This window comes from Columba livia, chromosome 8 (genome assembly GCF_036013475.1).
Source record: "Columba livia isolate bColLiv1 breed racing homer chromosome 8, bColLiv1.pat.W.v2, whole genome shotgun sequence".
NCBI classification, from domain to species: domain Eukaryota; kingdom Metazoa; phylum Chordata; class Aves; order Columbiformes; family Columbidae; genus Columba; species Columba livia.
The window spans coordinates 14,060,481-14,086,185 of NC_088609.1; the positions used below are offsets into that span (position 1 = coordinate 14,060,481).

Consider the following 25,705-nt stretch of genomic DNA (forward strand, 5'->3'; position numbering starts at 1 on the left):
GCTGCTGAAAGGCGGCCTGAGGCTGGGGGGCCGGGAGGAGTGAGAGGGGGCTGTTGGGACGGGGCGAGAGAGGCGTGGTCGGGAGGACCCGGGAGCCGTCGGAAGGAACGGACAGGGCGGTAGGTAGAAGCGGGGGACGGTCGGGAGGAGCTGGGCAGCGGACGGGGCGGTGGGAGGAGCCGGGGGGCGGTTAGTAGAAGCGGGGGGCCGTCGGAAGGGACGGACGGGGCGGTCGGAAGGAGTGGGGAAGGTCGGTAGCAGCGGGGGCGGTCGGAAGGAGCGGGGCGGAGCAGCAGCACCAGCAGCATGGCGGCGGCCGGGCCGGACGGGGGTTCTGCGCGTTACCGGGGCGCTCTGCACCCCGACACCTGGGAGCAAGTGAGGCGGCGGGGCCGGGGGATGGGTACGGGGAGCCGGTGCGGGATCTCGGGCCGGGCTGAGCGCCGGTGTGTGTGTCCCCGCAGGAGCTTGAGGCCATCCCCATGTTCATGAAGCGCTGCCCGGCCGAGATCGACGCGGCGCGGCAGCCCGAGCTGGCCTGTCTGCAGTCGCTGCTCTTCGACGAGGAGCGGGGCCCCGCAGGTGGGCGGCCGGGACCGGGAGGGTCTGCCGGTCTGTCCCCGCGGGTCTGGCCGGGGGAGAGGGCTTGGGGAGCTGCCCCTCCCCCCCGCTCAGGCTCTGTCCCCCCTTCTCTTCCCTGCAGAGCTGGCCAGAATGTACAAAAACGAGGGGAACGAGTATTTCAGGGAGAAGGACTATGGAAAAGCAGTCATCGCCTACAGCGAGGGGCTGAAGAAGGGGTGTGAGGATGTGGAGCTGAATGCCATGCTGCACACAAACCGGGGGGCCGCACAGTTCCACCTGGGTGAGGAGACGGGTCAGAGGGTCCAGAGTGACCTGAGCTGGGTGAAGATGTCCCTGCTCATGGCAGTGGGGTTGGACTAGATGAGCTTTGAAGGTCCTTTCCAACCCAAACCAGTCTATGATCCTTATGGTCCCTTCCATCTTGGTGTTGTGTTTGTATGATCCTGCCCCAGCTCTTACCTGTCTGATGGATTCCTATCCTTTCACCTCTTGCTCTCAGTTTGCTCTTTCTTCCTCCACTTGCCTCACAGAAACGGCAAAGTACAGAGTCTCCACATGAGCTGTTTTGTCACCTTTGGATCTGGTTGGATTTTAAATGTAAATGAAAAGTTCTGAGCAGTGCTGCTGAAAATGAAAACTGACCAGACTCTTTTCAGTGGTGCCAAATGACAGGATGAGTGGCAGCTGGCACAGACTGAAACACAGGAGGGTCCATCTGAAAATGAGGACAAATTTCTTTACTTTGAGGGTGCCAGAGTGTGGAAAAGGCTGACAGAGAGGTTGTAGAGTCTCCTTCTCTGGAGACGTTCAAAACCCTCCTGGATGTAATCCTGTGCAATCTGCTCTGGAGACCCTGCTCCAGAGGTCCCTTCCAACCCCAACCCTTCTGTGATTCTTTGTAGGTAACTATCGTTCTGCTCTCAACGATGCCATCCAAGCCAAAAAGCTTAAGCCCACCCATCTCAAAGCCATCATAAGAGGTAAGAGTTAAAGCACATGTTCCAAAACAGCTTTTACTGTTACAAGCACTGAAACACTGTTGTGGGATGTCGCTTGGTTTCACTGCATGTTTCTATGTGTTTAATAACAGTGTTTATAAACCTTAAATTACTGTGGGTGTGCATTCATACTTTGCTTCAGGACAGCATTCATTTCAGAAAATTTAAACAGTTACTGTAACAGATCTCTTGTTTTGTTGTTGCTGTTTTTCCTCAAAACAGAACTCTGTGTTTGCTTTGGTTTTTCAGTAAAAACACTCTTTTTTTTGCTCTTTGCTCTTCAGATTCTATACCTGCCAAAGCAGCATTGGACGTGTTTCTTTAGAGCACAGCATGACTTTTGCTGTTTTCCACAATAGCAGTTTTTGTTTTGTTTCGTTTTGTTTTCCCCACCCTTTCTCACTCCATGGAAACAGCCACTTTATTTTTCCTTATGAGACAAATACTGATACATTATACTTAATGATAAAATTTTGCTTGTAAGGGACACTTCTAGCATCGTTCTGTTGAGTTCTGTGACTAGTTGAGCAAATTATGTAAGAACTGCTGAAATATTTTAGATTTTCTTCTCAGCTGACCTGCTGGAAGTTGGCGATTGAACATGACCCCGCAAGACAACAGTGTGTGCTGCTTCATGAGCCTCTTGAAAACACCGGGCTAATGCTGTGTTTATAACCATCGCTTTGTGTATTAGTTGCACACTGACTCCGATACTAGAAACTTAAAATCATAATCCTTCCAGGAGCTCTCTGTCACATGGAGCTGAAGAATTTCTCAGAAGCAATAGTATGGTGTGAGGAGGGCTTGCGAATAGATCCAAAAGAGAAAAGGCTTGTGGAAATGAGAGCTAAAGCTGACAAATTAAAGGTAAGTATTAAGGCAGTCTGGCGTCTACAGTGCTTGTTGCCTGCTTTGTGTCAAGAAACGCTTTGGGATCTTTGGTTGAAGAGTGCTCTGCACAAGTTTCTGTGTAGTTTAATATCCTGAAAAAGAACGGAGTGGTGGTTCCGTGTAGTGTGTGTTATTAGGAAGCATGGGAAAAGAGCTGGAGGGAACCATTCTGGGGATCTGAACTGATTTTTCCACTTATTGAAAGGGCAGAGTAGTGATAGGCATTGACTTGCCATGTGTAACCACAGTGCAACCTTTTCTTACATGTAGCGAGTTGAGGAGCGGGATGCAAGGAAAGCAAAAGTGATGGAGAAGAAAGAGCAGCATCAGAAGGAAATTTTACTTGCAGCAATAAAGGTGGGTTGGTGAGGGGGTTTGGTTTTGTTTTGCTGGGGTTTCTTAAGAGCTCCCATGTTTGTCTCTAAGAGGTTGTTCCTGTACACAGTCTTTTGAGGGCCAGAGGCAAAAAACTGAGTTAAAACCATGATTCTCTTTATCTGTGTGGCTCTAGCCCCAGCTCCCAGGTTTCCGTATTTCAGCTGACAACTAATGCATGATACAAACTCAGTGTCAGGAGATGAACTGAGCACCCAGAGAGTGCTCTGGCTGCTGGGCTGTTGTGTCACACTGCCCAGTGAACCTTGCTTGCTTTAGTGCCAATCGGCATTATTCAGAGGAAGGATAGCAGATAACCATCCAGAAGGGTGGAGGAGAGAATCAATCCTGGATCCCCTCCTTCCTCAGCAAATGTTTGGGCTATGTTAAAATATTGTAGACTGTTACATAAAATCTGATCTCCTCTTCTGCAGTTTTCTTTTTAAAGAAAACAGTGGGTTTCCTCCAGTTCTCTGGATGTCCTCAGGAGCTGGTGCAGGTAGTTGCACTCTGACGTTACACCTGCTGGGTCCCAAGGAACAGGGTTTCAGATGTATCCCTCTCCACACATTTTCTCGGGCTCTTCTCTCAGCATGTGGGCCCCTCCAGATTCCCACCTCTTCTTATCTGTTTTATAAGGAATCTGAGTGTCTGACTGAGGTTCTGGATTCTACTGTGAAGACTAGTCACCTGAGTCTGATAGCTGTAGGAAGGCTTTTGATGACATGTTTAAGAGCTCCCTCATTAATAATGATACAATTTGTCCTTTTACGGATTGCTAATTTTTTTGCTCTTATTTCCCCCACCATTCCTATTTGGGGTTTGGTTGGTTGTGTTTTTTGTTGTTGTTTGTTTGTTTTGTTTTGTTTTCCCTTCCTCCCTCCGCTTTAGGAAAGAAATATCAAGCTGGTTCATGAGCCTTCAAATGAAGAAGAGGAAATATCAGATGGCCTGGCTGAGATATCCTTAGATGGGTTCCACTCTGACAATACCACGGGGGCAAAGGTACACTTAGATGCTGATGGCAACCTGAACTGGCCTGTCCTCTTTCTGTACCCTGAGCACGAGCAAACAGACTTCATCACGGCTTTTCACGAGCAATCCAGGTAAATGCACAGTCAGCAGCGTTCCTGCATAAAGGAATCATTTAAGTAGATGAGAACAGACAGCAAGTCTGAATAAAGAAGTTCGAGAGGTTTAATCTGCTTTTGAGCAGGAGGTTGCACTAAATGACCTCCTGAGGTCCTTCACAACCTGAATTATTCTGTGACTTACAAATGACACTTTAAAATACAAGGGCCAAAATCTCAATGTTGCGTAAACTTATAGCACAGAGACATGTGCCAGATTTAGCCAGTGTTATCAAAGGGGCTCGCAGCGTCAGCTTAGACCAGTGGCCAGTGATACCAGTGACCCATCCACATGCATGGACTTCAGAGGTTCATTAAGGTGCTATTTCAAAGCTCTCCAAATACGGGGTCTCAGAAAGAGAATTAGACTTAAAAACTCTAAAAAGCTTGCAGAAGGGACCTCATAACCACCAGTGACCCCGTAGTTTTCCTTAGGGCTTGCAGCGGGCTGACCGAAGTGCTGCAGACCTTTTGGACTGTAAGTAAGTGACTGGCAAGGTGGGAATTCCACTTTTCTTGGTGTTAACTTCAGTTTCTGATCTTACAATATCAGGCAAACCTGGAATTTGTAACTTTTTTGCATGTGTGTGTGTGGAGATGCATTTTCCTCAGATCTACTAAGTTTAGGACTTAAAAGTACAGTGCAAGCAGCTTAGTAAAGTTGTGGTTCTTCTATGGTAGTGTTCACTATGCCTTTTCATGACCAAAGGAAGAAATAATGGGTTTTTAGAACAAACTGGCCACCAGCACTCCTGAAGTACCAAAATAAACAAGCCTCCGACCGACAAGCACGTTCTGAGCATTCTGATCTGATGAAGTGTGGTGCTGCTGGGGCCATGTAGAAGGAAAATCAATTTTAGACAAATTGCAGGGTGTTTATTTTGACATCTTTTTCAGTGTGAAAATGAAAAGTTACAAATAATCTGCAGTTGCACTGCTAAAGTTTGAAACCAATAGCATGGGTTACAACAGGGCCTTGGTCTCAGAAGGAACACAAGGAGTCTGAAGGGAAGAAACTATTAGTGATCTAAACTTGCTTTCAAGTCTGTTGTCTAATTTCCTAATATACTTTTGCCATCGTTCAAATGAAACTCTGAACACTTTGTCTAAGCTAACCGAGTGTATTTTGGCTTTAGGTTTATTGATCATTTAATGGTGATGTTTGCTGAGTTACCTCCTTGGGATTTAGAAAGAAAATACCTTCCCAGCAGTCTTGAGGTGAGAAGTTTTACTTTCCTTCCATTTTCAGGATTGTTGTGTTGCTTTTTTTTTTTTCCTGGAGTGAGATTGAGTAGCTTTGAATGTATAAAAGCAATGGCATCATTACCTCTTTACCGTGCACAGATGTGAAATAACAATCTGGAGAGCTACATTCACTTATAAACTCAGACATTTTCCAGATGTGCTGATGTGGATACAGAATTCATTAATGAAAATAAAAGTTGTTTTGTCTTTTGCTTACGTTGTATTTGATAGAAGGTGTTTATAGATATTGCTTAGATTCCAGTCTTTGTAGCGATTATTAAGATTTAGACCACTGAGCTGGTAGGCTGCCTGGCTTTTTAACTGCATTGCTGTGAAATTGCTCAGTACAAATATTATTTAAAAACCAGGTTGTTTTCAGAACTGACTGGAGATATTTAAACACTGAATCACATCATGACGATATTTGTCTATTAAGACTTTAGCAAAGGTAGGATATGAGTAGGTTGTGGTTGCTGCAGGTTTGGATAATTTTTCAGACGTTGTATGTAGAAGGGTAGAGATGTTTATTTTTCATTTTCTGCTTCAGTGTCACATGTGCCAGACAGATCCAAAAGGACAGTGGCTGTATACTTTACCACATTAAAAACTGGGATTATAGTTCTGTGTGTACATCCAGTGTAAGGCACAGTTGCTGGATTCAAATCTCTTAAATTTGCTCTATTTTGTTCAAATATCTTTAAACCTACTCAGCTTAGCTCGTACCATCGCTGTGTTTCACCTGTTAAAAAGCAGCCTGAAGATTTGGGTTGCTTCTTTGTAAAGCATAGGACCAGGCAGTGTGTTTTGCCTTCCTGCTGCCACTGCCATAAGAAGCTGAGCTGGTTTATACGGGGCAGACTGGGAATTCACACAAACCAGCTTCTGTGTTGCTGAAGTTTGCATCCGCCACGGTCAATGCAACCTACAGCAGTTCTCTTAATGCTATACCTCTGGTCAATACTTGGTGTGCCTTTACTAGACTTTCAACAGCTTGGTAGTTTGCCTTCATGTATCTTTAGTATTTAATAACCCTTCCAAATTTTTTCAGCTCTATTTTGAAGATGAAGAAAGAGCAGAAATGTATGAGCTGAACCCAGAACACACGTTGCTGCAAGTGCTGCAGCACCAAAGGTGAGGCTGTACCTGTTCATGTCCAGAGAGAGCACAAAGGCAAACGGCACACGTTTTGAGCTTTAAGTGCAGTTTGTTCCGTGATTTAATCACCCTAATTCTTGGCATCTCTAAGTGGGGAAGGCATGAAGCAGTGGGACTGCATGGATTTTGTCCCTGGCTTTAGCAACTTAGATTTTATCCCCCCCTGCCCCCCCCAAAAAAAAAATTAATGACTCTTTCCAGGACTGGATGGAGTTGAGAAGGGGAGTTGGGATACACACAAGCAGCAGCACAAAAGGGCCGTTTCAGTTCAGATTCCATCTACACAGTTCTACTTCAAATGAAAATTAAAAAAAAAAGGCAGCAGCATGTGAAGAGCATGTTGAAGGTTAACAATGCTCTCACTGTTAATAATGCGGTGCAAGCAGCCCCCAACACAGCACGCAGCACAACTTCGCTCAGACTTTAAAGTGTTGCGCAGTTATTTAGAGAGAAGAATTTGCTGTTTGTGAAGCCAGAAAGTGATTGTAAAGCCTGTGCTATTAACTTGCACCATGTTGTAGCTAGCTGGAGAACACAGAGCTCTGGGTCTGCTGCTGTGGGCTCTGAACTGTCAGTCCATAAAACAGCAGCATGCATAAGGGCACTTGCAAAAGAAACCTCCTTCCAGAGGCAAAATAACAGCCATTTTAATTAGAAGTAGCTGTTGGGGGAAGACTTGTTTCATAACATGTTCTTCCTGGCTGTGAAAGGCTCTGCTGATAACCAAAAAAGCTTGTTATCAGCCCTGGGGAGGTTGGGTTTTGTTGAGCCGGGTGGTAGCTGTTCACTTTGTGTGACGCTTGGCCAGCTACAAGGAAGCCAAAGGACTCCTTTTAATCTTTGCAGGTATTTTGTAAAGGCTGGGACTCCGACAGTTTTGGCATTTGTGAAGGGTTCTCCTTTCTCTAAGAAGTACTTCTCTGGCAAGAAGGTGCATCGACTCTAATGAGCAAAAACAAAACGAGGAATCCTGTGCGAGAGGCTGCTGTTTGTCGTCCTGGCTACAGGCTGCAAACTTCTGCTTGAACAAAAACACCTTGCACGCTTCAGGGGAGAAATAATCTTGGCGCACAGGGAAACTTCCAGGAAAGCAGCACAGGAGAATGAAGGGCTTACAAGAGGGGATTATTTGTCTAAAAAGAAATCCAGCTGGCTTGCAGAAGGTCTCCTCTATGACAGGCTGAGTATGGTTTTGAGATAAACCTGAGCAGTGCCAAACACTGGCTGCAGTTTGAAGCACCAGCAGCTGGGAATGTACTTACTTACCTGTAAAAAATCACCATTTTCCTCGGAGGTGGGCTGTAGCTGCTGGGATTTAACAGCTGTCTGTGGAGATACCTGCCCACTGCAATGGGATGGATGGAGTCAAATTCCTGTCTGGGATTAAGCAGCCACTGTTTGTTTTCACCCCTTGGCTCTGCTGCTGGCCAGAGTAAAGCTGAACTCTTTGTTCAGAGAGGTGTGTTTTACTGACCCTTTGCCTTACTGATTGTCCTATAGAACCTGGAAATAAGTCCATTTTGAGTGAACTGATTTCTGCCTAATAAATCAGACAAAAATTGTTATCACCTCATGAAATAGTACAAGAGAATGACAAAACAGGAGTTCTTTACTCCAAGATAACAACCTTATCCATTACACTAACTGGTAAAGCTAACATATAGGGTCTTCCATGGTTCTGTATGAGCCTTCAGCATTTAACTAAAAGTAATTCTAAATCTCTCATTTCTCTCTCTGCTGCAGTCTCTGCGACTGCAGAAATACGCTGCCCTTTTTAGACACAGGTAGTGCAGGGAGCATTAAAAAGCTGTTCAGCTGTTTTCCCAAATGCATGTAAACCACCAGATGTTTCACAGCGGTGCAGCTCACCCTCGTGTCTCCAGGTCACTCCTGCTGTGTCACTCTGCAGCCCCAGGGACAGAGCCAGGCCTGGGCGAGGGCTGACCGTGGCCCCACAGCAGGATAAAGCACAATATTTAAGGAGACGGAGAGGTCAGTTAAAGTTTAATGTTCAGGCCTATACATCATCCCCTGCACTCAGTCAAGCAGCAGTGATTTCTACCGATAAAGCAGAAAGGATGGCTCGCATCCCAGTGATAAAAGGCAGGATTGCTCAGAGTTTCAGAAGATACGAGGGCTCTGTAAAAAATTGAGGGTTTTGTGCCATGTTGAGCTTGAGATGGCTTTATCTGGTGGCCTTAGCACAGCAGGAGAGATCGGGACAGCACTGTGCCAGGCCTTGCACGATGTTTATGATCAGAGATGGCAGAGATTAGGAGTTTATGGATGCAGCTGGGACCAGGGGTGGGAGCTGCTGGCTGAGGAGAGGGGCAGGCAGCTCCTTCAGTTTATAAACCTTTCAAAAACCTCCATGCCATCAGCAAAGCTCTGGCCGTGTGACCCAGGAAAGGCCAGGAGGCGGCTCAGCCAGCCTGTGGCTGAGGACAGACACCCTCTGGGGTGTGACAGGTGAGTGGCACTTCTGATATGACCCATGCTACATTTTGGTGGCTTTCCTGGAGCATCTTGGGGAGAAGCAGGTTGGCAGCAAGGTCTTTGAAATGGTCCTAAGCTCATCTGCTGCTGTGAATATCTGTGAAACAGCTCCATCAAAGCAGCTGGGGGGGAAACACCGCTGGAGGCACTCAGCTCGTTAGTGCTTAGAGAAATTAAGATGGCATCAAAGCCTTTGAGGCTCTGGACTTTAGCATCTGCTGCAACCACTCTGTATCCTCGGCAGCATTGCTCAGACTTAAGGAAACAAGGTTTGAATTTGTCTTTTTCTTGTTTTTTCAGTGCCCCTGGGGCAGTTTGGGGTTTCTGGTTTAAGGTGTTGCTGCAGCCCATGCTGCCCCTGCTGTGGTGACAACACCTCCAGGCAGTCCCCCAAAGCCGCTTGCAAGGAGCACTGGCTGACACCCCCCTTTCTGCTCACAGTCCTGCCTCAAAGGAGCCCACCCCACACTCACCAGCCACACAGCGAACCCCCAGAGCAGAGACTTGGAGCAGATACAGGTATTTTTCCTTCAATGCACTTCTATTGCTGCTTCTTCTGCAGCCCCATGGGTGGAATTTCAGCCCTGGGTGGGGAGTGGGGGCTGTTTACCAACCCTGCCCTTGGAAGGGGAGCAGCACTGGGCAGCTGTGGGGGAGCAGGATGCTCTGCCAGCCACCCCCACACCAAGGAGTGGTATAGACCCCTCCCCACATCACTGTCCCCTCTCTCCCTTTGCTGCCTTGAAGAGAACCAGTTTCCCCCATAAAGAAGTAGTAAAACAAACAAACAAACAAACCAGTTTTAGGAAGACTTTGGATCATATAAAGATTCAAGTAGTGTTAAGTGAACTAGAAAACCAACTCCTGTACACCAGCTTACAAAAATTCTAAATAAAAAAAGAAAGAAGAAGAAAAGATATGACACACCAGTGCAAGGGATGAAGCAGTACAGGGGTGCTCCTCCACCCCAGCTCCTGGGACCTCGCTGGAGGTGGCAGGGTCTGGGCACCACCATCCTATGTTCCCTTGACCATGGAGGTGCCCACTGCCTGTCTGTCCATCTGTCAGCAGGGCTGCTGTGGCTCTAGAGATCCTACAGCCGCACGATCAGGTCCTCCTTGTTCTTCAGCAGGAACTTCTCACAGGCTTCAAATGTGGCACAGAAGTTGGAGGACAGTCCCACCACGTTGGTGGTGACATAGTTGAGGTACCCCGGCGTGGCCTGGTTGTAGTAAGCCACCTGCAAGGCACGGGAGGTGATTAGTAGGGACACACGGTGATGGGGAAGCCCCCCCGATGGGGTGTGGGTGGCACAGCCCTGTGGCATGGCCACATTATCCATCCCACCTTGCTCATCTCCTCTGACTCTGGCCAAATGCAGAAACCAGAGCAGAGTGTCTCCCCTCGTGTGAAGCTGTCGCTGGCGGGGTGGGTGGGCAGTGTCACCGACCGAAAGGCCACCACGTAAGGGTCTCTGGGGAGGAGAGAGCCCAGTAAGCTGGTGCAGCGCAGCCAGAGGGGAGCAGGGGATGGGGACGAGGAGACAGTTACCCCTTGCTGCAGGGTTTCCGCCGGGACGCCAGGATGACGAAGTCCTGTGGCTTGTTCTCATGGCTGAGCGTCTGGCTCACCACGTGGTAGATCATGTCATCGTCATCCACTTGCTGGATGAGCTCAGCACTCCTGTGAGGCGGGAGGGGGCCGATCAGAGAAATCCAGCTGTCACCCCCAAGTCTAGGGGTGTACACACTTACAGCCTAGTGCCATACCCAAAATATTTTGGGGGACCCAAAACAGATGTTTTCTGCAGCAAAGTGCACCCACCAGCCCAGGCGGACAGGGGTGCACGGTGAAAGGTTTCTATGAGCAATCATGGCTCATGGCTCATGGTGGTGCATTTGCTCCCAGGAGAGCCCAAAGGGGTCTTCAGTGATGAGCCTCAAATTTAAGAATTTTTGGAAGGGGGAACTCACGCGTAGTGTTTGTCCCACTCGTGCCGGCGCCGCAGGTCGGAGAGCAGGGCGAAGGCTTGGCTGGCAGTGATGCAGACCAACATCTCAATCCGGAAGGAGAGGAACTTGTCCTCTTCCAGCGTGTATATCTGCACCTGGGGGAGCACAGGGCACGGGCTGGGACACGCTCAGCCACTGCCAAGTCCCCAGGGTACCCATGCTTTGGGGGTGAGAAGCATCTTGGGGTGACGGGGCAGATTTAGTACCTTTTCCTTTTCTCTGGCCAGTGCCCAGTTGGCTTTGGCTATGAGTGTCTTCAGTGCAGAGACGTTGTTGTAGCTCAAATAAACCTGGGGCAGGGGCAGCAGGTCAGGGGTGGGAAGTGGGAGGGCAGGAGGCAGCAGCTCCCAGGGGGCAGCAGCTCCCAGGGGGCAGCACCCTACCTTGTTGCTTTGGTCCCAGGGCACAGAGAGCGGCACCTCAGTCTGTTTGCAGGAGACGACGTATTTTCTGCAGGAAAGAAGCAGTTTCCCAGTGCTGAGCCCCAATTCCCCTCCTGCCTCCGTCCCTGCATCCCACTTGCTTTTTCCACTCACCGGTCCAGACGGATTTTTTTCCTAGCACTGGCTTCTCTGTACCTCCTCTCTCCATCCTGATAAATGGGAAAAGCACATTAGGTTAACAGGAAAAGGAGGGAAAAAAAAACCCAAACAAACACAAAACATGAAACCAGATGTCTTTTTAGGACGGAAAAGCCCCTGCGTTTGCTGGCTGCTGCCCCAGCTGTGCTGACAGAGGTGGCTGGTTGTTAACCCTGAGCTATTTCGGCATTGCTACCACTTGCTGGGATCAAGCAACAGGCACTGGCACATTAGGAAAACACCCTCACTGTGGCTGCAGAGTTGCAAACAGCAGCTGAAACACAAATTGCACCCTCTAGCAATGCAAATATCCCCTCCCAGGGAAATAAAAACTCCAGAAAAGCAGCTTATTCCAAAGAAAGCAGTAGCGCAGTGCTTTAAAGCAGGCGGAGAGGAGATTTTAGGGAGCCTGGCTCTGGACACGAGATGCTCTCCTGCAGAGTGGTATGAGAGTCTTAGTTTTAAGGCATCAAAAAATGAGGTAGGTGGCAGGGATCGGCCAAGAGGAAGGCTATGCTGTGCCCCAAGGTGCGCAGGTGTTTGCTTCACTGCTGTGCTCGTGTGACAGGTTTTCTCAAATATTTGGATCCAAGCAAATTGTGGATTAGGATGGTTTGAAAGGTAAAAAGCAACTTAAGAGGTTTGCATTCTTTCCCCTAAATTACAGAAAATATGAGCTCAAACTTGCAGGCAATATTCTGTTAAGCCTTGCGTGGCTAATATAATACATCTCCACCTCTGCACAGGCAAGTGGTTTATTTTATTATTAGTTATACCAAACTATCAATTTAATTCACTTGCTATCAGGCAATTTGTTTTCCATCATCATAAAACTGCATTTGTTTTGCTGTGAATTTGAGAGCCTTTTGGAGTTGAGTGGGATTCCTGGGGGTCCCATGTCACTGTGGTGGGGACAAGCCAACCCTACCCGTCCTTACCCCTGGCTCAGGTGTAACCATGGGCAGGGTGCGGGGCCGCCCCTTCTCATCCAGCACCACGAAGGTCATGAAGGCACTGTTGATGTGTCTCCTGCTGACGGACATCTCCTGGCCGTGTGCCTCGGCACAGACCCCCACCTCCATGCTGGGGGGGAGCGGAGAAAAAGGGGTGAGTGTGCGAAAAGCCACCGGGAGGGTGGGATGGGACCTCCCACTGCCAGCACCCACCTGTTTTTGAAGGAGTTGTTTACAATGGCTTTGAGGACCAGGCGGTCCCCGACTTGCGATGGTCCCCGAAAGTGGAACATCTCAATGGCCTGCAGCGTGGGGTGGGCATGGCACAGCCGGCTGTGGGGACAAGTGTCACCCCCCTGCCCATAGCACCCTGGCAGCCCTGTGCATTCTCCCTGTCCCAGCTAAAGCTGAGGAGACCACGAAAAAGTGACCCCTGGCTGCTAACTGCCAAAACCAGCCATGAGAAGGGACAGTGTGGTGAGTGTGAACCCTCCCCTGGCGTTGGCCAGCAACTTGCTCCCATGCGACCCCCTCTATGGCGTTGTCCAGGGGGACCATCCCTTTGGAGGGTCCCCACAAACCCAGCTGTGTCCCAACCTGGCTGGATGCTGCCCTGGCTGTGTGTCCCCTCCAGTCACACCATCTCCCCACCCCAAATCTGCATTGGGTCACCTGGCTGCGATGGTGGCCACATTCTCCATCCAGGCCATGATCTGCCCACCGAAGGTGTTGCCCTGATGGTTGGCGTGCGGGGGCAGCACCAGCTCCACACTCTCCACTCGTGTATTCTCCGCTGGCACTGCCACGCTGCCGTCCCGCGTCTCCCGCTCTGCTGCAGGGGGAGGATGGGGCTCAGCATGCCGGATGGTAGGACCCCCACAGCTGCCTTCCCACTGGATCAATTCCCCCACACCTCCTAGCTTGGGGTCTGGGCTGATCCCTAACCCATGGCCAGAGCATTCTCAAACCTCCACTGCAGTCACCACTCTTACCCCACTGAGTCACACCGAGGGAGGAGGTTGTCACCAGTGGGTGTTGGGGCTGTTTTGGGGCTGGAAGCTGTGGGACACGGTACCTGTTTCTTGGGAGCTGCTGGTGAGGAGGTCCTTAAGAGTGTCCTTGTGGACCAGCCGCATGCGGCGGCGCTCGGCAGCGATGCTGTGCTCAATCTTCTCCTCCTCTGTCTGTGGGGTCAGCGGCTTCAGCTTCACCTGCAAAGGGGACATGGCTTCAGGAGAAGGCAGGGCTACTTCAGGTGACAGCATGTGCTCCCATAGCGCTGCATGGCCCTCCGTAGGTGTGTCAGGACCAGCCATGCTGCTCCTGGGTTATATTATAGCTGCTGATGGAGGGGCCAGAGGCTAAACAGCTCTGATAGCAGGATAGGAACCCCCTGGGAGGTGTCACACAGTGGAGACCATGGCCTCAAGTTGTGCCAGGGGAGGTTTAGATTGTATATTTGGAATTTTTTTTCCCAGAAAGGGTTGTCAGGTGTTGGAATGGGCTGCCCAGGGCAGTGGTGGAGTCACCATCCATGAAGGAGTTTGAAAGGCATGTAGATGAGGTTCTTAGGGACGTGGTTTAGAACCAGAATTAGGTTAATGGTTGGACTCAATGATCTCGAGGGTTTTCTTCCAACCAAAATGATTTTATGATCAGCACTGCTGCTAAGGAGCTATCTCCTCACTGCCTGAGCCCCCTACTCACCAGCCACCACTCACCTTGCAGCCAGAGGGGCCCTGTGCCACGAAGGTGGCGTATGCCTTGCAGATGCTGCTGTGCTTCCCGCTGCACAGGTCCTCGTAGCTCACCTGGATGCCCACCTGGGAGGGGGCACAGCACCCCTGAGAGCCAGCTCTGCTCCCTGGGGACCTGTGTCCCACTGAGCACAGCAGGAAGGGTTCTCCATGTGGGATCAAAGCTGGAAACCATGGGAGGATTGGGCCATGGGGAAGAGGTGCATGCAGCTGGTGGGGATGGGCGAGGGCAATGAGGTGGGGGTTAATGAAGGCAGGGGGAGACACACCAACCTCCATGCTGGAGTTGAAGGCTCGGTTCACTTTGGCTTTGATGTTGACAACTTGTCCGACACTGAAAAACAGAAAGAGGAGAAAGTGTGTGGAGGTCACTGAGGTACGACAACATTACAGCTCACTGCCTGGGACAGAGGGGACATGCCGCAATGGTCAGCAGGACAAGGAGACAGCCACGTTCCAGTCATGGGAGCCCACAGATGTCCAAGCCTGGCAGTGAGATGTCACCCCCCCAGCATCTGCATGCAAACAAGTCTCAAGTCTGGGGTGTTACCAGGACACTTGGGAGGTTCAGGGGTGTCCAAGGCTAAGTTGGCACCCCTCGCCATGCAGGCATGCACCCTCCTGCCAGAGCAAACGGCTCCTCCAGCCCCACATGGGCTGTCCTGCACGATGGGGGCACCTGTGGTGCCTAACTTACTCCAGACCGGTACCAAGCAAATGAAGCTTATTGGAGAGACTGACAGCAGAGTCTTTAGTAAATACATTATTAAATCAGGAATATTCTTCATCTTCTAAAAGAGACCAGTGCCAAGAAAAACAGTGGAAAAATAAACGCTAGGACGGCTGCTGCAGGTTTGCACCACAGCGGGCTCAAAACCAGAAGCAAGGAAGAGTCAGCATGTGTTTTGGACCATAACTCCTGCTTTGTCCCTATGCATGACTTTTGTCCTCAAATGACCAGAATCATCTCAGCTGCTTGACACGCTTTACATGTTGGCTCTGGCTGGAGCAGGGACGGCGCGAGGTTGGGGCAGTGCTTCTAGTAGTCCCCCAACACAGACCCTGGTCCCAGAGGTGACCCCTGCGGCATGCCGAAACGTTAGCGGGGCTACGTGAGCAGCATCAGTGCACCTCCCGGGCTGGGCCATGCCGTGTCAGCAAGGTTAATGCTCCCAACTCACGGCAGCACTGCATTAAGGCCAGCTGCTCTAGGGCTGCAAACCTCCGTACCAGACACCGCTCTTCCCATCCCGCTGCCCAGAAGGGTTTATATACTGCTGGCTGGTGCGAAAAGAAAAAGCAAGATGGGGAGGAGAGGGTTAGAGATGATGAAGCAGTGGCATGGCGAGGCTGGAACGCGGATGCTCCAGCTGGGTTTGCAGTGAGGAGGTAAGGAGAGGGGTCTGGGCAGGCACACTGGCAGCTCCTATTGTCTATATTACAGGCCCAGAAATATTTTACCCTCTCCTTACCAAACAGCACAAGCTGGTGCGATAAAAGCCACACAAACCCACATGCAATCCTCTGGGGAGGCTGCAGCTCCCCATGGCAGGGCTGAGAGATGGGGAGCATCTGATGCCCAGATGGTGAGTTTTTAAGTCAGTGATTTCTTGGGGTTTTCTCTGTGTCCCCAAGCACCTACAGACCTTCCCTGCCCAGGGGGGTCTCTTCCTCTCAGTGGGAGGGTGGCAGAAAGCACAAACAGCTGGGCAAGGAGGTAAGCAGATGGCAAACACCACCCAAAGCTCCCTCTGCCCTCACGCAGCTTGGTGAGAAATCCCCCCACATGGAGCATCATGCTGGACCACAGCAAGTGGGAGCTGAGCCAGGAGCAGCACAAATTCCCCAACCCCCTGGAGTGATGCTTGGCTTGTCCCCGAGGAGCGCAAATGCCTTGCAGGGCTGCATTCAATGCTCTGAAATGGGGCTCAGTTCTGGCCTCCTGCTTCCAAAACCCACAGGGAAAATCTTCCCAGGCAAAGCCGCCCCAGAAGCTGGAACTGTTTGACACTAGGCATTGACCCCAGCGGTGCCACCTCCACCAGTCTCGCCCCCACCAGTGTCACACAGGGCTGCACCACATCCCCACACTGTGGCTTCAGCACAGGGTGATGGGCAACTCATTCCTGCCAACACCACGTGATATGGTGAAAGGGGGAGTTTAGCATTTCCTGGGGATGACAGTGAAACCCAAGAGTGAGTTGGACTTCCCAGCACCAAATAAATCAGCTGGCACCCTGGGACTCCAGCACCAGCAAGGAGCTACCAGGCAGCATGGATCCTATATGGCACAGCTTCGGTCAACAGGACCCCAGGGAATGGGACTGCCAAAAAACCCACTGCCAGCACACAGGCACCTCTGCCATCCAGCCCTGTGGGCATCTTTGTGGGTACACCAAAACCCTGCACAAAAACACCCCCGGAGCCACCTGGATGGTACCCAGAGGTGAGCAGAGGGGCATCCCTCTGTGCAGGGGAGACATGGGCTCTGGCAGAGGGGGAAAGGGAGGGCAGTACACAGGCTCACCAGGGAGGCAAGGGAGGTGACCACCTTGGGCACGTAAGACCTGCGCCTGGTGGGAATACTTCTGTTGTCCCCTGCAATGGGGCAGCCCAGAGGCATCGGGGTGTCCACCTCTTCAGGGGCAGCAACCAGGGGGTGCTACGACAAGCTTGGGAGGGGATTTTGGCCAGGAAAAGCTCAGCCTGGTGTATCTCATGATCCAATGCATCGATGGGTGGGTATGTGGCTACTACAGAGGCATAGTTTGCAAGATTAAAGTTTTCTAGAGCACTAAGTCAGAGTTGTTCCTTGAACAAAGCCAGGGAGGAACTGGCATCAGGGGAAATACTAGGAAGCCAACCCAGCAGGAGTTCTCCAGGTGACCAGACAGTGGATAAATCAGAGCAGAGTCAGTCCACAGCCCCCCAGCAGAGCCAGAGCCTTAATCCCTGCCTGCCCTGTGAGCCTGGCACTGCCACTGCATCTCCTGCCCTCCCAAACATGCTGCTCCCTGTACCAGCTCCAGCCCCACCGTCCACGTTGCACCCAGCAGATGGGAGAAAACCCCATTCACATCCCTTGCACGTGCCCCACTGGAGAGCTGGGTATTTACCTAATGGTACGCTCAAAATAGATATCATCCATGGAAGCCGTGACACACGGGCAGCCGGCATGTCTCTCAGCTGGAAAGGAAAAACAAACTGCATCAGCTACCAGCAGCAACACAGTGAGCGTGGCAGGGGCATGGGGGCTTCTCTGCCCCAGGGCTGCTGCCTCAGGGCTGGTGGCACCTGTGAAACCCCGGCTGGTGTCCCTTTCCCTGTTTGTGCCCTTCTGCTGCATTCACAGGAGATGAGAGCGGGGTTCGGGGTTTCTCCACCTAGTAGCAGTGTGGGTTTGCAGGTGTTTTGAGGGTTTGGAGCATATGTTGTAACTAGGAGGCACACTGCCCTGCTGTTTGCCTTCCCTCCATGCTTTCAGACACTGCTGGGATGCACAAGCAGCTGATATCTCCCCATATGCAGCAAATATTTTAAAGTTGTCTTGCTGTTCCAGCTTTCCCTCGGGACACTAGGAACCTCGAAGTGCAAAATTGCATCGGGAAGCTCATCAACCTGCAAGACTACACCCTTTTTCCTTTCCTGGTGCTTGGTGACCCATGGGATGAGCTTCTTGCTGGGCAGAGGAACTCCACCCCATCTGGCAAAGCTCTGCCGGGATGCCAGGGATGCTGCCAGCCCAGTCTTGCCATGCCCTGTGCACCAGGCAAGGACAAGGACAGTGCTTGGAAAGAAACAGACGTCAATTTTGATCTGTCCCCGAGCAAGCATGCGTGCTGCAGCGCACATCTCCTCCCCCTCTCATCCTGCTCCCGTTCGCTCTCTAATTACTCAGCAGAATGGCATGACGTGGGTCCCCAGCTGGCGTCAGCTCTGAGGGACGGTGCTGGACTGCTGGGCACGCCATCAATGAGGCAGCTCCTGGGGACATCGCCAGGTCCCTTCCCTCCCGGCCCAGTGATGGCTCCAGCGGGAGAGGATGACTTACCGGAGAGGCAGGCGGCCGTGTCGATCCACTTGAGCAGCTGGCCGGTGCTGAGCTCACCGCAGTGGTTGGTGTGGCAGGGCAGCACCAGCTGGCTCATCTGCACCTCCGTGGGGTTGCGGGTGGGTGAGGGGCTCTCCATGGCCCCTGGTACCTCCTCCGCTGGCTCTTGGGCACGTGGTGGAGACGTTGAGCCCTGAGTGGGATGAGAGCTCTGTTTTACCCAAACAGGAGAAAAATTCCCTGAGAAAAGAGTGACCCACGCACAGCCAGTGGGACCCCCAGCCCTGCACGGCCCTGGGCACCACTAAAACCCACCCAGCCCTTGCCAAACATGTGAAGACCACAACAAAGGAAAAATCTCTCTTAACAGAGCTTTCTGGGTGATCACTACAGGTTTCCAGGCCATTTATAACCCAGCCCCACTGCTTCCTCCCAAAAACTGTGCCAAACCCCCTCCAAAGTCAATCAATTCTCTGGGAAGGAATTTTGCTCCCCCAACAGCTTCATTTTCGGGATGCTGCAGCAAAGGGTGGGCTTGTGCTCCCAGGGTTTGTGCCCAGGGCTGGGCATGCAGCGATGCTCCACACCTTCCACTAACAGCTGCCTTTGCCAAAGAAAGCACCAAAAGCAGCTTTTCATGGCTGGAACAAGCAGAGGCAGGGGCAGCATGCTTGGCTTGGGATTGTTTGCTCAGTTAAAGGCAGTTCTTATGGGCTTTGGGGTTTGCTGGGCACAGAGCCGCCCCGGTGGGAGGGGGTTTAGAAGAGTGCGGCTGGTATTGCAACTGTGCCGACAATAAAAATAGCTGATGAGATGTCAAGCGAAGCTGTGTTACACAAGGAGTGAACTCAGTTAGCCTGGTGAGTAATTGAGGAGACATGAGGAGCCGTCTGGGCTTCGTTACAGCCTTTCTTCCTTCCGCTTTCTGCTCCCACCGTGGCTCCTGTTTGCAGCACTTGTTGTAAGAGCCTCGTTGCAGCAGCTTTTTTGCCCTTTGGTTTGCCCAGCTACTTTTAAAGATGGGTTTATGCTGAAAATGAAGCTTTCCTGACTACCCCAGGCTCACTGCCTCTCAGAACAGCATTTTTCTCTGATGGGTCTAACCTCTGTTTCCATAGCTACTGGTACAGAAACGACACAAACCTCCACTAAGCAGAGGCAGCGGCAAACACGACAAGCTGAGCCTATGGCAAAGGGCCCCCCATCCTGCAGCAAGACAGACCCCTGGCCACCAGAGCCCCTTTGCGAACCCCCCAGGCTGTTTTCCAGTGTGCCAAGGTACTCACACAAGCACAACGGAGCTATTTTGGAAAGCCAGCAGGCTTTGGGGTACAAGCCAGCAATTCAAAGAGCTCCAAAGCCACTTGCTGCAAAGCCAGCAGCCAGCCTGGCCGGAGCTCCCGCCACTCATTTTGCCAGTGCTTGCTGTTTCTAAATTTTAGGGCAAAAAACAGCATTCCATGGGAATAGCCTTGACCCCACAGTGGCCAGTAAGAGGCTGAGGATGCTGCTGGGGAACACATGGAGAGCGGATGGCACTGGGGCTGGTGCAGGGCTGGGAGCGGCTCCTGGCACTGGGTGACACCTGCCTGGCACAGCCATGGTTAGTAGCCACTGGCACAACAGGGAGCCCCAGGGTTAGTTGCACAGCATGGAGGGTACCTGGAGGCCATTGCAACAGAAATTCAAGATTTCTTCGGGTACTACAATATTCTCCTTGACCATTTTTAAGAGACATCTGGAAAGGAGAAGAGTGGCTGCGGTTACTGCAGGACCAGCAGAGCCAGGCGTTGAGGATGCCTGTGGTTGACCCTCAGCTAGGACAAGGCCCCATGCGTGGCAGGTGTGGTGGAGCCACCATTTGCCACAGCCACCTGTGTGGCTGGTTGTCACACCCTGTCCCCATGCCCCATGCTGATGTCCCTCCCCATGGCACCAGCACCTACCAGGGTGGCTGCTGGAGCCAAAACAGAGAAGGGCAGAGCTGGGGCTGGCACCTGCTATTCCTTGGGGGTCAGGACCAGCACCTGCCAGCTGCGATGGAAACACTGCCATCTATTTTGGGGTGCTGGACCAAGCCCAGGCTGCGGTGCCGTGGCCCATTCCTCGATCAGTGACGCTGTGTCAGTACTTTCCGTGTTACTACATGTGACAAAGAGATGCGTCTTGAAGCTCCTCCAGCCGGCACGATGACACTGCCACGGTCACAAGACAGCCAGGAGAGTATTTTTGGCAGCCAGCAGGACTCACGCCACGCACGGGTGGTACTGGGGGCAGCGAATGGGAAGCACCCGTTGTGGGCAACGCCACTGTGCCCGGCACTAGCCCCTCTGCCTGCGGAGCTCTGGCATTGCCAAGGGCATTGCATGCCCTTGGGTGACCGCAGGCTCCCTGGCCACATGCACGGCTACAAGGTCCCCGCTGGATACGGTGGTGGCGTTGCAAAGAAAGGTATTGTGGGAGCTGCAGCAGAAACAAGTGGAAGAGGCTTTATATTTACATTTTGCTTTTAAACACAACACCAGTGGGCTCTTGGCATGCTCTCAACTGTCCCAGCAAGCATCCCACTCCTACACGGGTCCAGCCAAGGCGTGGGACTGACCGATTTTGGCACAGAGACAAAAAACTGGAAGCTGCAAATTTGCCTCCTGCACCGTCAGCCCTTTGTGGGAGCTGGTGTTGGGGTGTCGCACGGTGCACACCTGCTGTGGTTGGGATGAAATGAGGGTGCTCAGAGCACTGGCGGATGCAAGCAGCACCGCTGAGGCTTTCAAAGCCCCCCAGCCCCACAACTTCTTTGGGCTTGATATCGAGGCTTGGGAGCTTGCTTACGTCTCACCCACCCTTGCAAGAGCTTGGTACAAGAGTTAATCCCATCCTTAGCAAACTGGGCTTGCTCCCTGGGTTTCCTTTATTGCAGACACAAGGCGGTGTCCGGGGTTGGCTCTGTCACATCCCACAGGTGCAGCAGCCAATGCCATAGGACACGTGGCTTGGGCCGTACCTTGGAAACCCAAACCTGCTCCTGGCTCCACGCTCTCTTATTGCAACCATGTCACCTTGTCCCCTGGATTGGGTCAGCAGGAGGGTGAAAAAAAAAGAGCCATCTGCTTTGCATCCATCCCCCCCAGTATTTCTGAGCCCACCCTGGAGTGCAGTGCTCTGACCAGGGTCAGGGAGCAACACTGCCACATGTCGCTAACATGGTTCAGAGATCCAGAACCATTCAGCTGGTGGGTATTTATAGAGTATTTGGTTATTGAAACTAAGCGAGCAAGTGTCTGTCCTCATTAAAATCTTCAGCCTCACTCAACTGTCACATATCTAAAGTTGTTGACTGATGCAGCCCTCAGGTCACCATGGCAACGGGATGAAGTACCCAGGCAATGATGCTCTTACACTGTCACCCCTAGAGTGACCCACTTCTACCCCCCCAAAAAAAAAAAAAAAAAGAAAAAAGTTTTCATTAGGAAAAAAAAACCCTTCGAGCAGAATATTTTTCTTGCCTCCTGCTACACTCACTTCCTGCACTGCTGGAGGTGTAGGGAGCTTGCAGAGCAAACCAGGGGGATGGCATGGAGCGGGAAACATCCCAATGACTCCACAAATACTGGGGGACCCCACTGCTCTCCTATACCCTGACAGGAGCGTATCCCTCAGCACCGAAGCACTCACAAGCTCCAGGGACGGTCTTGGCTGTCAAATTGGGTGCTGGCCTCTTGTAAAAGCACCCAGGGGCCCACCAGCCTGGGGCAACCTCCATTGCAAAACCCCCTCAGGTCCTGCAGCCTCAAGCTGCCCCCTCCCAACCCTCCAGAGCTCTCCCACTGCCCCACCACCTCCCAAACACCTAAACCCCATTTTTCTTCTGCTGGCTCCAGTCTCATACCCTCACCCCAGCTCCTTGACGCATCCTTATCCTCCCTGGGAATATTTAAAGAAAAAAGCAGGGAGATGGCGGGGAGGAAAGTGGCAACAATGAAGTTCTCATGGGGGATTATTGGTGTATAATTGAGCAATATCCATGGTAACAAGCAAATCTGTATGCACTAAAAAATTAACCTGACCTACTTTGGGAAATTCTGCCGTCTCGGCAGGGTAGCGAGGGCTCTCCTTCTCCCAAGACCTGGACCACAAATCCTCCATGGGCCCAGAGTACCCCAAACAGCCCTGGTGCTCCCAGGGACAGGATGGGCAGTTTTTGTGCAAGGGGAGATGTCCCCTCCAGCGGGACCCCCACCAGTGAGCAGCGGTGGAGATGTCTAGCCTGGCACCATCACCCCATGGCTGCAGAGATGGAGTGGGGTACCTGGGACAAGACCCATGGTGCTCTCTCAGGTGCACAGTGCTGGTTCTTCTGCAGAGCCATCAGGATGGTGGCCCTGCCAGGACCAGAAGGACTGAATCACCAGGTCACCGCATGGTGAGGAGGTGTGGCAGCTCTTGTGGTGGGTCTTGGCAGGACCCCAGGAGGGTGGCCAGCTCAGAAGAAAGGCCAAGACACCCTGTGAGGAGTATTTTTGGGACCACACATCGTGCTTTCCCCAGGGTTTCATGGAGCGAAGAGAGGCGCAGAGCCAGGAAAGTGTGAACTGAGGGCCAAAGGCAGCACAGGGGGGACACAACGGTCAACAGCTTTATGTCCACCACCCTTGGGAAACCTTTACCTGAGGGAGACCCCTGCAGGGCCATCTCATCCCACTCTACCACTCAGTTCAATGCCAGATGAAGCATCCCCAGCCCCGTCCATGCCCACAGCCGCCAGCCCTGGCCATAGCCCCCCAGCTGCTCTCTGCAGCTCCCAGGAGGCTCCCAGGAAGGCTGGTGCTCTTTTGCTGGCATGGGGACAAAGTCTCCCCAGGGAGTGTTCCAGGGAACAAAGATCTCCTGACACCGCTGCCTCCAGCCCAGGAGGATGGAGAAGTCGTGTGTCACCCTGTCACAGCGGCAACCACCACCACGGCCAAAACGCAGAAGCACAGGGACACCCAACAGCATCACCCAGCCCAGGCACCTTTCCCCTGCTACCCACAGCTTTCTTGGGGAGGAGACTGCCATGGCATTGAGACCACCGCAGTCAAGCCCACCAAAGTGGAGACCATGGTAGTGTAAATTGCTGCATGCAAGACCAAGTGGAGATCATGTGGAGACCCTGGTGGTCTTAGCTGTGGTGACCACCACTGTTGAAACCACCAGGGTAGAGACCACCAGGGTGGACACCATGGTGGTCCAGTGGTCTCCACCATGGCAGCCTCGACCGTGGTGGTCTCAACCATGGTGAGCACCACAGTCATGACCACTGCAGTTGAGGCCATCAGAGTGGAGACCACCACAGAGTCATTACACACACCCCATCCGGCCACCCACGCTGCCCCAGTCAGCTCTGGTGCTTCCCTCTGCCCTTCCCACAGAACCAGCATTCCTAGCAGCCCTGTGCCTGCCCTTCCCAAATATCTGACACCACTTTTAAATGAAAAAAGGCTGATTCAAGCCAAATGCCCCCCAGCATCCCTCCCAGCACACCCAGAACGACCTTGGAGGGGGCTGTTGTTGCCGGCTGTCACCCACTGTCCTCATTGCAGCCAGAGAGTGCCACATCCCCCCACCCAGTGATGGGCCTGTGGCACGGATCACTGCAACCCCCCAGGGCAAGAGGGCATCACCCAAGCAAGCTGGGGGTGGCACAAGGGGCTTACACCGCACGTGCCACCCCCTGGTAGAGCCACCCAGCACCGACATAAGCCGGGACAAGCCACCGGTCCATCACTGGGCATGAAAGTGTCCGTGTATGCTGGCTCTGGCTCACCCAGCCCCCGTGTCCCCCATCCTTGTCCCTATTGTCCCCAGCCCTCACCTCAGCCAGAAGAAGCTGAGCATTTGCAGGCAGTGGCGAGGCGACGGCGGGCTCAGAGGAGAAGCGTCCGGACACCTGCGCACGCAGCGGCACCGAGCACGGGTGTTGAGGCCAGGGCTGGCGTGGAGATCTGGGACGGGGCCAGCACACACCCCCCTGCTTCCTTAAATGTACAGTCACGCATAACTTTTCTTAAGGTAGCGCTTGGCCAATCTGCTCTTGCCTGGAAAATGGCCGGCGCTCAGGAGATTTGCATCTTGACCAACACTCTGCTGCAGAAGTGAAAGCCAGGGAGCGCAGCAGGGGCACCTGCACACTGCCAGCAGCTCTGCAGAGCAGCACCCAGTGTTTTGCCTTCCATTCCAGCCTGGTGAGCAGCCCCTGAGTTGGGGCCTGGGGTCCTGGGTCTCCTTTCTGGCCCCATGCATCACCCTCTCTACTTCCCCCATCACCCCAGTGAGAGGCACAGGGGTGCCTGGCTGCTCCCCCAATCCACTCGGTACCTACAGCACAGCATCACATGAGGCTCTTCCTCGCCCCTAATTAAACCTGCCTGAAAATATTTGGATTTTCCACGGAACTCACCAGCTGGAAAAGCCTCCACAAACTTCCCCAGAGCCACTCCAGTCCCCACGGCTCAGCTCCTTGGCCCCGCTGCTTTTGAAGCACCTCTAACAAGGCTTATAATATACCCCCTTTTTTTTGATAATAAGGAAATAAAATGCAGATCACCATGTCGCCACATCAATGATACAGCCTATTGGGTTTGGGAGAGATGTTGTTCTATTTGTATTTTATTTATGTGCTTTTATAAGTGAATCTTGGTAATTGACGTACACGAGTTTGATCAAAGCTCCTTTTGGCACAGGCAGCACAAGCATTGCCATTGGAAAGTCAGCGGTGAAATAATCAAGCAAATTACACAGGAAATAAGACCTCTGTTTTCTTGGTAAATAAGAATAGCAAAGTCCTGGAAGAGAGCAAATGCTCGTGGTGGGCACCAAGTATCAGTATCTGATGGTGGGATGGAAGCAGCGTCTCACTGGGTTACAGTGATGGAGATTCCTTCTGGAAGAAGACTGGTGTCCTGCTTTGACCGAGGACTTTAACCCCACTGAGCATGTGCTGCTCAGCTGCTAAGATAAAATATGCAATTCCTCTTTGGCTTTCTGAGAGTGGGGAGGGTGTGTCTGCTTTGCCGTTCCCCCGCAACCTCCTCTGTGCCTCCCAGGTAAGTCTGCACACCCAGATGTGATTTAACTCAAATCATTTCAGAAAATAATATCTCCTTTAAAACTTTTTTGGGACAGCAAAAAAGATTATTTTTCACCAAGATGGTTTTATATTCACTCACAGCAGCACAGGTGCCCTGTAAGGCTCACAGGTGGCCAGATTGCAACAAGCATCCTCCAGCACACATTCCCCACCTTTAGCATGGAGGCTCATCAGGGATCTCTCCCTCCCTCCTTAGGACTGTTTGTTTCTGCAATCCCTGATGATCAAGAGGTTTGCTGGTTGCAGGGAAAATGATTCCTCCCCACCTCCATGTCAGAGGGAGCAGCACAATTAGAAACACTTCAGGTTCTTGACTCACACACAAGCCTCCAAACAAAAGTTGCAAG

General features: G+C 52.0%; 2 protein-coding genes across 9 annotated transcripts; one reads left to right on the forward strand and one right to left on the reverse strand.

The window, feature by feature from the left end:
• The first annotated feature begins 198 nt into the window (after positions 1 to 198).
• TTC4 (tetratricopeptide repeat domain 4) lies at positions 199 to 7,952 on the forward strand. The gene is made up of 10 exons (XM_065072125.1): positions 199 to 378; positions 465 to 582; positions 704 to 865; positions 1,488 to 1,565; positions 2,326 to 2,450; positions 2,745 to 2,831; positions 3,741 to 3,955; positions 5,116 to 5,197; positions 6,273 to 6,355; positions 7,226 to 7,952. Exons 1-10 carry the CDS (start codon positions 307 to 309, stop codon positions 7,323 to 7,325), a joined length of 1,122 nt encoding a protein of 373 aa, XP_064928197.1. The 5' UTR covers positions 199 to 306; the 3' UTR covers positions 7,326 to 7,952.
• A 1,723-nt stretch (positions 7,953 to 9,675) lies between these two features.
• Positions 9,676 to 24,425, reverse strand: ACOT11 (acyl-CoA thioesterase 11). Of its 8 annotated transcripts, none has more exons than XM_065072111.1 (18): positions 24,084 to 24,288; positions 19,892 to 19,967; positions 18,230 to 18,422; positions 17,295 to 17,364; positions 15,409 to 15,459; positions 14,452 to 14,512; positions 14,143 to 14,244; positions 13,497 to 13,632; positions 13,094 to 13,250; positions 12,635 to 12,754; positions 12,407 to 12,551; positions 11,424 to 11,479; positions 11,271 to 11,337; positions 11,094 to 11,177; positions 10,849 to 10,982; positions 10,427 to 10,558; positions 10,223 to 10,349; positions 9,676 to 10,115 (listed from the first exon to the last, which is right to left on the reverse strand). In XM_065072111.1, exons 1-18 carry the CDS (start codon positions 24,104 to 24,106, stop codon positions 9,969 to 9,971), a joined length of 1,881 nt encoding a protein of 626 aa, XP_064928183.1. In that variant the 5' UTR covers positions 24,107 to 24,288; the 3' UTR covers positions 9,676 to 9,968. The 8 variants fall into 8 exon arrangements, with proteins under 8 accessions (XP_064928183.1, XP_064928182.1, XP_064928184.1 ...); XM_065072110.1 differs by having other exon boundaries at positions 13,094 to 13,253; positions 24,084 to 24,281; XM_065072112.1 differs by lacking the exon at positions 15,409 to 15,459 and having other exon boundaries at positions 24,084 to 24,281.
• Positions 24,426 to 25,705: the final 1,280 nt, after the last annotated feature.